The following is a 10,193-nucleotide window of genomic DNA, read 5'->3' on the forward strand; positions in this document are numbered from 1 at the left end:
GCTGTTGCATGCCACCATACCTGCCCTGTGTGCCAGTTCTTGACTCCAGTGTTCGGCTCTGACATGCCCAAGGGTCTGAGGTAGCAGGATCAGGCCACTTGATGCCTTTGCCCTGTGAAGTCAGAAGCCGGGATCTAGGATCTGGTGGCCAGCGGTGTAGCAGATGATGCACCGCCACCTTCTCTGTCCTGAGAGCGCTGACCCCTTTCCTCCCTTGCCTCTCCTGTTTCTCTTGCCCTGCTCACCTTCTTCCTCCTGTTGCCGTTCCCATGCTCCCCACTCCCCTCCCTGCCGGTCCATCCACACAAACCCAGGATAAGTTGCATTTGAAACATCACCTTTGCAGTATGAAAGGAATGGAATCCAAGTACAAGGAGAAAGTGGGCAGGACCAGACAAGACAGGACCTGGGAGGAAGGGGAGGAGAGGCGAAGAGGGCCTTCATCCCTCAGGGACTCGTGGCCAACTTCCCCTCTCATGGCAGCACATCCTTGGAGCAGAGCCCCCGGGAGTGGTCGGTACAGGGCAACAAGTTGGCCAGAGCCCACGGTGGGCACAGGAGCCCTGTGTGAAGCCTGTCTGCTCACACTGAGCAGAGGTTCCTGCAGGCCATCCCAGCAGCTGGCAGAAGAGTTGGGAAGTCAGGGTGCTCGTGTCTGTCCCCGCAGGCGACTGTGGCCACCTGGTCCATGCCAGGTCAAGTGGGGGCACCTGGCTGCTCCACAGGGCCCCGAAGGCTTCTGGGTTGAGGGTCCCCAGGTTGCCTGCTTCCCGGGCACACACGTGACTGGGCACTGCCCAGGCCTGACTCTTACCTCCCCTTTGCAGTCAGATTGGGTGGTGTCTCACCACGCTCTGAGACCCTCTGCCACCATGTGGTCACCGTTTAATGTATTTTAATTATAATACCATTGTGTCACTTCAAACATGTTACCTTGGTTTCAGTGTTAATTATCTTGTATTTTGAAGACAAAAACTCACTTCATTCCACTTGGGAAAATTACCCATTTAGTCATTGGTGTTTCATTTTGTTCTATTTTGTTTTGTTTTTGTTTCGTTTTGTTTTACATGTGTTTTGTTTCTTTTCTTAAAAGGAAAGGGCAGAAGAGAGGGAAGCAAATGCCAGTAACCTCAGGAGAATAAATCAGAAGCGACTTTTCTTTTGCACTGTGGTAGAAAGCCAGATAAATGTATATTTTTCTTCCTGCTTCAGGTCAGAAACCTTTCCCTTGTCAAAAATGCGATGCCTTCTTTTCTACCAAATCTAACTGTGAACGCCACCAGTTGCGCAAACACGGAGTTACCGCCTGCTCCCCGAGAAGAAACGGGCTTATCCCCCCCAGAGAGAGTGATGTTGGACCCCATGATAGCACAGGTAGTGCCCAGCGGACAGAGAACCTCAGCTGTGCTAGGAGCTCACGAGAAGGCATAGCCAGCCCTGGGCCCCGCCACCACTGCCTGTCCCCCGCTCCTCTACTGCTCACTGGGTCCAGCCCGGAGAGGGCCGGTCTAGGCTGGGAGCCTCACCCCAGGCCAGCTCAGCCTAGACACAGCAGACTGACCCAGCCAGAGCCCAGGGCCTCGGCTGGTGCGGTGCCCTGCCAGCAGCGGCTGCCTTCCCCAGGTGCGGGAGGCGGGAGGTGAGGGGCCGGCAAGTGATCCTACCTCTCAGCGAGCAGCCCCCAGGACCGGGGCACCAGACAGGTGTGGAGCGCCCAGCCCTGAGCACCCAGAGCAGGGAGGGGCCCTTGGGATGTCAGGGTGTTGCAGAAAGTTGGGGTGCTGAGCCCTTGCTGGGGAGGGGCAGCACAGGGTGTTTCCTTTCCAGCACCTTTTCCCAGTGTAAAACTGTGTCCTTGTTTAAAAACTACTCTGCGTGTCCTTTCTTTAATCACATCTCTGCTTGACCCGAATCCGGGTATTATTCTCCTGCGCTGTGCGCTTCCTCCCACCAGCCCCTGCAGAGCAATTAACCACCGCCCTCCCCTCTCTCTGCCACCTTCTCGTTCTTACAGCTTCTGTGTTTTCTCTTGTCCTCTTCCGTACATTCCATCGTCTCTGGCTGCTGGGGTGTGACACCCCCACCCCAAAAAGAGTCCAGCCACAAACCAGACCACAGAAGGCGCCTGAGGTGCAAGGCTGTCACCAGTGCCTTGTTTGGTTCTATTGACTCAGAGGCCTAGCACTTCCTGCTGTGGTGTCCTTTGGCTTTTCCTCCCCGGACATGGATGGGAGTCTGTGCAGGGTAGAAGTCAGTGTGGACAGAGGGACAGGCATTGGCCCACTTCTGCCCCTTGTGCTAGCTCAGTGCCAGGATCTGCCGAAGGCACCAGGCGGTGTTTCCAGGAGCAGAACTGAGCCCAGACTTGCGCCCCGCTGCAGTGAGCCCAATGGAGATGGCCTTTTTCCTTGGCTCCTGTGGAATAGAGAGTGCAGGGGTGTTGGGCCTCCTGCAGCGGAAAACTGCCCTCACCGCGGCCCATCCGGTCGGTGCATGGCTGCAGGCCTGCCATCCATTAGTCTGGAACACTTTGTGGTGGCTCAGTTTCCAAGGCAGCCTTGTGATTGTCCCTTCTGGATTGTCCCTTGTGATGGCACTTCTGGAGGAGGCGGGCGTTTGAACGTTGAGTTCCTCTGCTTGCTGTGTTTGCAAACGTGTCCTGAGGGGTCGGAGTGTGCACCGAGGCCCAGGCTGCATGCTGTGTTCCTGTCCCGTGGGAGGAGTAGAGCCCTCTGGGTCCTGGAGCCTGTGGATGCCTTTGCTTTTTAAGTTTGTAGTTACAGCTTCTGTTTTTCTTGCGCCCTTTCCAGAGGTTGTATACCTTTTCTTAAAGGGATAAAGCCTCAGAACAGAAAAGTCACCGAAAGTTGCAATGTGCATCCAGCAAAGAGGAGAGCTGTTAGGGTTCACTGGTCACAGTCCGTGGTGAGTAGAGCAAGCTCTCGAAGGGCCAGGAAGCAGGTCAGGGGCAGGAGTTCAGGGATTTCAGGGGAAAGTTACACACCAGGGAAGCCGAAGGGGCGGGCAAGACTGTTCTCCAACAGGCTGAATTTGTACACTTCTACATCTAGAATGCGTCTTCTGAAAATTCCTAACCATGACTTCGTAGTGTCAGTGAGGCTTTTAGTCAACTAAGGAGTCTCAGGGAAAAGCTTTCCAGGTCTGTCCCAAAACAGAGCTGAAAGTGCCCAGCGAGGGGCCGTCGCTGTGTGGATGCCGCGGGTTAAATCAGAAACTGCCCGATGGCCAGGGGTGTCCTCACCCCCTTTTGCCTCTGAAGGGCGCCCTTGGGGCAGTAGGTACCTGGCGTGGCTGCTTTTAGTATAAACTCGAAGGTTCTCGCCCTGGCTCTCTGCCGGCCTAGAAGGCCCCTGCCGGCCGGGACAGACCCCAGGGAGTGCAGATGGTGGCTCCCTGGCTATCCGGCTGCCCTGCAAGGCTCCATGGGTTCTGTGTCTCCCGGAGTCCTCGAAGCCTGCAGCACTTTCCTCAAGGCTGCTCACAGCAGCACAAACCAGGCACCCCTGGGGACAGAGAGGCGATCTGTGCTTTTATGGCAGCATTACTTACAAAAGTGCACCTGCTCTGCTGCTTGTGTCAAGAGCCCGGGTGTCAAAGAGAGGTGGTCGGTGTGTACCAGGAGTCACAGTAGAAATCAGTTAAGACTGGCTTGTACATGAAGGGTACAGGCCACCCTGCTGAAACAGCCCCCAGCAGAGGTTTGGTGGCATTGGCTTTGTTCAGAGCAGAAGGGAGCTGGCTGCCTTTGGACCTGGGAGTTTTCCACTGCCTGTCCACACTAGGGAAGAGCCCGAGGAGGTGAGATTTGGTCTCACTGTGTATCCATGAGTGTGGCATCAGAATTTTTTTAGGCTTTTTGGTGTAAATGCATCCCACGGGGTTTAGGCAGCCTGGGTACCAGTCTCAGGACCCACCCGTGATTGCAGCTCCTTGGAGGTTGAGGAAGATCCCTTAAGCCTGGCTCCAGGCTAGGTGGCAACACGATGAGATCTTGTCTCAGAAAAGAACAAATCTGGGGAGGATGTCCTGGGACCAAGGGGAAATAACCAGACATTAGACCTTTTTTAAAATTGCAAAGCCAACAGATAAGCTAATGGTTCTGTTTTCCACTGTGTGTTTGGGCTTCTCCTTGTAACATGGCCTAGGCTTTAGCACACATCTCTGGTTCATGTTGGGACAGCCACACTCCAGAGCTCTTCGAGGTGCCTGGACAGTGGCTGTCACCATTGCAGCTGACATGAGCTCAGCAGGGCAGTGCAGGGGGCAGTGCCGGACACGTGAGCTCAGAGCCCAGGCAGGCAGGCGCGAGAGTGCCGCCGCCTCTGGGGACCTGGGAAAGCAGGACCCAGCCCGTGGCCCCCTTCTGGATAGAATAAGAGGCCCATGGGGCATGCCTGGCCTCAGCAGTGACGCTCATTGGTCAGGGTGTATGTCTTTGCTGGCCTGCTTGAGGCCTCGCACACCTCTTTCCATAAGGGAAGTAGACAGGCAGCAGCACACAGGAGGAGGAAGTTGGGAGCCTGTGAGATCCATGGCTGGGACCCAGAAGTCCCCATCCCCACATACACCTACACTCGGGCCGCACACAGCTGCCCCTGAAGTGTTTGTGGCACCCGCACAGTGATGCATGTGTCTCCTTTGCCCCTGCCCTGTGGCCAGAGGCGAGTGTGTGCCCCACATGGGCAGGCACGGTACTCGGGGCCCTTCTTAAGCAGCTTGCAGGATGCAGGGACAGCCCTGTGTGTGTTGCATGTTTGTGTCACCTCAGCGCTGGAAAAGTGACTTACAGCTCGGCTTCCTTACCCCTAGTGAACGCACCCCCTCCTGTCTTGAAGCCTCTGCCTGCACTGCCTGTGTCACTCACGCCTTCCTGGGAGAGGGCCTCTGAGCACCCCAGGGTGCTTAGCTGGCCCAGAGCTCACCCAGGTTCCCTTCTCCACCCCCTGGGGTCCCTTGGCCCCCATCAGGCTGTCAGGTGGTAAAGGGCAGGGCACCCCACTTTATGGGGTGGGGATCCAGCTACCCAAGTGGGCCAGTGCAGTGCCTGTGGAGCCCCAGCCTGACCTCTCCCTGTGCTTGCCTACACAGACAGCCAGTCGGACTCGGAGATGTTGGTGGCCGGGGAGGTGCTGGATCTCACGGCCCGAGATCGGCAGCCGACACCACCAGCTGAGCGAGCCCCAGTGGAGACCCCAGAGGAAGAGGAGGCAGAGGAGGAGGCCAAGGCCCAGGCGGCCTCCCCTGCGCCTGGAGAGGAGGAGGAAGAAGAAGAGGAGGAAGCCTCCGAGGAAAAGCAGGAGCCAGAGGAGGAGCGCAGCACTGAGGAGGAGGGAGGCGAGGGTGCTGATGGCCCGGAGGAAGATGCGGCCAGCAACAGGAGCCTGGACCTGGACTTTGCCAGCAAGCTAATGGACTTCAAGCTGGCAGAAGGCGAGGCCGGCACCCCAGGTGGCCAGGGCTCAGCCCCACAGGACCAGAAGCACACCTGTGACACATGCGGGAAGAGTTTCAAGTTCCTGGGTACCCTGAGCCGCCACCGAAAGGCACATGGCCACCAGGAGCCAGGGGACGAGAAGGAGGTGCTGCAGCTGGAGGGTGAAGGCCCACCACCCACCCCCGAACTCGAGGAGAAGCTGGCGGAGTCCCCAGCTGCACAGCGGGCCCCGGGTGCCAGGGAGGCTGCGCTAGAGAAGCAGGGCGAGGAGGCGGAGGGCCCCTCCGATGGGGAGGGCACAGCCGAGAGGAAGTCCTCAGAGAGGAGTGACGATGACAAGAAGCCAAAGACGGACTCCCCCAAAAGTGCAGCCAGCAAGGCCGACAAGAGGAAGAAGGTCTGCAGCGTGTGCAGCAAGCGCTTCTGGTCCCTGCAGGACCTCACCCGGCACATGAGGTCGCACACAGGTAAGGAGGCCAGGCCCATGCTTCCTGGGTCCACCCTGGAGCCAAGGACGCCAGCACTCACCCCCACCTTCCCTGCACAGCAGTAGCCCGCCCTCTCCCTCTGTTGGCCCAGGACCTGGGGGCACTGCTGTCCCCACTAGCCGGGGCGGACCGGCCCATCCTCTGCAGGGGTCCCCGCGTGTCCCCAGGGCCTGCTGGGGTGCAGAGCGGGAGGAAAGGCTGCGAGGGCGCACGTCTGTCCCGTTTACCACTCCATGTAAACAAGCGGGCTGTGCTCTGATGCTGACACTTCTCGCCCCCAGGGGAGAGGCCATACAAGTGCCAGACCTGCGAGCGGACCTTCACCCTGAAGCACAGCCTGGTGCGGCACCAGCGCATCCACCAGAAAGCCCGGCACGGGAAGCCCCACGGGAAGGACAGCGACAAAGACGAGCGGGCCGAGGAGGACAGTGAGGGCGAGTCCACGCACAGCTGTGAGCAGGAGGCCGAGGTGGGCCATGTGGCCTTCACCCGCAGCCGGAGGGAGGGCCCAGCCGGCGCCAGTGCCACCAAGAATTGCGGCCGGTGTGAGGAGAAGGCCGGGGCCGGGCGTGCCCCCAGGGAGCAGGCGTCTGCCAGGGACCCCAGCCTGGAGAGCCCCGCTGCCCTGGTGCAGGACCTGCTGGAGCTGTGTGCCAAGCGGCCAGCACGCCCTGTCCTGGCTGCCGACAGCGCCTCACAGCTCCTGGGGCTAGAGTGACAGCCACAGCGCCTCGCGCTCCTGGGGGCCCGGTGTCGTCCACACTGGGACTGCAGGGGCAGGAGAGGGACAGCAGTGTGGCCCACAGCTGTGCCATAGCCTTCTGTGTGCCGTGCAGGGCCAGCAGCCATGCCAGTGCCTTAGCTCCTTCTGGCTCCCCACATGGCCCCTAGCAGCACGGAGGTGTCCCGTGAGGCACGCCAGGAGCCCTGCTCACCTGAGTGCTGATGTGGCCTTTGGTGTTGGTGCACGCTGGTTTGGTGAATCTGTGATCATATTGTTCGTTCTGTGAGCTGGAAACAGGAGAAAAATAAAATAACCGCATACTGTCGGATGCCCATAGCCAATAACTGGAAGAAAATGATGTGAATTTCATGCCCCGCCCGGGCAGGAGTGGGCGCCGCGCCAAGTCTCAAGTAGACCCCGCTCTGTGCCACGTGTCACGTGGAGGAGCTATGGCCTGGTCCTCTGTCACCAGATGTGACCGTCGGCGCGGGCTGCAGTGGAACTCAAGCCAAAACCAGGAAGGATGTGCAGCTGCAGCCTCCAGTGTGTGCCTTCTGCCCGCGTCAGAGGTGGCTGCTGTCCAGGCGTCAGGACGTCCCTTCCTGATTTACAGAAGGGTCACCTCCTGGGATTCCCCTGCAGAAGACACACCTGAACGCCAGCTTGTCCGCTCCCCTCCCCATTTGGTATATGTTGTTATTAATATTATTATTATTATTATTATTTTTAGTTCACCAGTTTGCTGGGCTCTTAAGTCAGCAGAAACACGTGGGCAATATTTGTCCTGGGAGACCTGTGCCACCCCCGCCCCGTCCCCAGTGCCGTGTGCCTGACGCTCCCCGGCCGCCACGGTGACAGCTCTTCTACTGTATCCACCAGCCCTCCTTCCGGGACCACAGAGCCCGGCCGGCTCCGCGAGAGGCTAGCAGCGAGGGGCACCTGCCTGCCAGGCCCCTGCAGGCCTCGCCCCAGCTGTGCTACTGTCATTTGAAAAGCAAGGAAATACTACTACTGCTAATAAAACTACACAAGCAAGGTGTCAGATGGGAAGTTTCCGCTCCCTTCCTGCAACAGAGGTGCTGCCTAAAGACAGACACCGACGCCTGGCCTGCAGCCCTGCTTCGGAGAGGCGGGCCTCCCTTACTACAGCCCCACGGCAGCAGCCCAGCCGCTGCGTGACTCGAAGGAAATCCTACTGTAGCTGACCCGGTGCTCGCACCCTGGCTCCAGCCGGCCCTCAGGGCGCCTGGTCGGCCTGCTTCAGCCGCGGGCCAGCCCTGGGCCTTGAGCCTCCCTGGGGAGGACGCCCTGCACCCCTCCCCCTCCCCAGTGTCCAGCACCTAAAGCACAACCCCGACATCACAGGAAGGGACTCTTGAGATAGTGAGGTGGCGTCTTTGCAGATGAAGGGAGGTTGAGGGATGTGCGGAGCAGGTTAGCGGGAGGTTTTAGTTACTGTAGAGGCGAGTGCACATCAGAACCAATCATCCCTTGGAGTCCTCTAAGTTAAAACAGTTCATGCACCCTTAGTTGTTTTCTATTATTACAGTTGTTGTTGTTGTTTGGGGTTTCTTGTGTTTTGTTTTCTTCGCAGCTCTCCACACTAAACTTGCAATATTGTGGGGAGAAGCCAGGACTAAACCCCGCTGCGGCGGGACGTAGCAGGCGGCTCCCAGCCTGCGGAGTGATCACTATCGAGTTAAAGCTTTACTTAGCCTGGATCTGGACCGGTAGTCAGTAAGGTCTTGCCACATTTTACTAGTGAGGTTGAGAAGTGTATTCTTTGTTTGTTGTTCCCCCAATATTAAACTGTGAAATTTGTGATTTGTTTAAAGGCTGGGTGAATCGTAGCTTAGTTTGCATGTCCAGCTAATTTGTTTCTATACATTTTGTTTGATTCTCTTTCTCCTTCTCTCAGGGCTATTAAGAAAAAAAAAAAAAGAAAAGCATATATATATATATATATATATATATATATATATACAAACACACACACACACACATATATATATATATATATGGATCTTCTGAAAAGTTTTTTGAGGTGCAAGTTGTTTTCTTTTTTCTCTTGATTAACGGACATAACGCTGAGATTCAATCACTACATGAAACACCCGGCGGTGAGAACTGAACAAAGCGCCCAGGAGCTGTCCGCAGACAGGTCCCGGACGCCAGCTGCAGGCCGATGCGCCCCACTGGTGGCTTCCCTCCTCGGGTCTCCAGAAGGAAGTGGATCCTAGTGATTTCAGCCCATGCATTAAACAGGAAGCAATAATATGTAGAATTCATATTTTTCTAAAGGGAACTTAAAAACTGCTGCTACATGTTATGTACAAATTGGTCTATGCCACACGAACAGAGAATCACAAGTTTGGTTTTGGTACTTTTCGTTCCTCTTTGTACTCAAGTTGTGTAGAACTTGCAAATCCAGAATGAGAAGAAAGCTATTCTGAATGGAACCATCTGAGCAATAAACCTTATGTTTTAAAGACGGCAGATGCCGGGCACGCGGCCGTCCTGTGCTTTGCTGTCTCTGGTCCTGAGTGGGGTGAGGCTGGGGTGCCGGGAGGCGCGAGGGAGGACTCCTTTCCCGGAGACTCCAGGCAGCAGCCGCAGGGCTGACAGCCCCAGGGTCACGATGGATGGCAGGGGGTGTCGGGGACAGACCCCTGAGCTCAGCGGGGGAGGAGGCCAGTTCCTGCTCCACCACCAGCTCAGTCATCACCCTTGGGCCTGAGGTGGCACTGCGGGGGGCAGGTGTGCAGAGGGCAAGGCTGAGGTTCCCCCTAGGGCTCACCCCACTGTGACCTCACACACACACACCCCGCTCCCCGGGGCCGCGGCCCTAGGCTGCGGTACCTTCAGCTGGGTGCACCCCCAGCCCCCAGGTGGGCAGAGCAGCAGCTCCTGGCACCAGCCCTGCTGGGTCTCCGGGGCTTCTCGCGCCAGGCTCGCTGACCCTGAAGGCAGCTCCTGGAGGGCTGGAGATGCCATCTCGCTAAGATGCCCCCCCCTCCCCCCAGGAAATCAGAATTCTCCCTCAGCCTCTGGGATAGCTGAGGTCACAGGCGCGCACCGCTGCTCCGGGCACCAAAGACTCCTCTGAAGGGCCGAGTGCCTTCGCCGCCAGCCCCCGCCCATCGCCTGCTCCCCAGGAAGCAGGGAAAGCGTTCCGTTTATTTTAAACTTATAATTGAAGGTTGCACGTTCAGGGCAACAAAGCCGGTCTAGGCCGCCAGAGCCTGCGTCCTAAATAAGAAACAGGCAGTCGCTCCTTTCCCGGGCTTCTCAGGAGAAACAAGCCACAGCCTGGCGAGGATTGGGGCCAGCCCGATCCTCAGCTGCTGCTGGACAGGAAGCGAAGCAAAGGGGCTGCCCCTGCGTCAGCCTGGCTGCCGGCCTGATCCAGCATGGCTCTGGCAAGTTTGCAGAATGTTTCTGAGCCGGAGACTTGCAGTGTGTAGTTGAGGCCGGCCTCCAACTTCGCTGCGACCTTCCTGCCTCAGCTTCCCAATGCAGGAGGACT

The 10,193-nt window shown here is 57.6% G+C and overlaps 1 protein-coding gene across 16 annotated transcripts in view; it reads left to right on the plus strand.

Annotated features, from left to right (window-relative positions):
* Window positions 1–9,174, plus strand: part of Rreb1 (ras responsive element binding protein 1) — a 169,281-nt gene extending 160,107 nt beyond the window's left edge. For 14 of the 16 annotated variants that reach the window (XM_063259834.1, XM_063259835.1, XM_063259836.1 and 11 more), the window contains 3 exons: window positions 1,213–1,374; window positions 5,110–5,922; window positions 6,225–9,174. In XM_063259834.1, coding sequence (XP_063115904.1) covers window positions 1,213–1,374; window positions 5,110–5,922; window positions 6,225–6,661 — 1,412 coding nt within the window. In that variant the 3' untranslated portion in view covers window positions 6,662–9,174. The remainder of the gene's footprint in view (window positions 1–1,212; window positions 1,375–5,109; window positions 5,923–6,224) is intronic. The other 2 variants (XM_063259841.1, XM_003468849.5) reach the window with 1 other exon arrangement.
* The last annotated feature ends 1,019 nt before the right edge of the window (window positions 9,175–10,193 follow it).

The sequence above is a fragment of the Cavia porcellus genome, unplaced genomic scaffold, assembly GCF_034190915.1.
Source record: "Cavia porcellus strain 051 isolate PalLab524CR breed Dunkin Hartley unplaced genomic scaffold, mCavPor4.1 scaffold_13, whole genome shotgun sequence".
In the NCBI taxonomy this organism is placed as follows: Eukaryota; Metazoa; Chordata; class Mammalia; order Rodentia; family Caviidae; genus Cavia; species Cavia porcellus.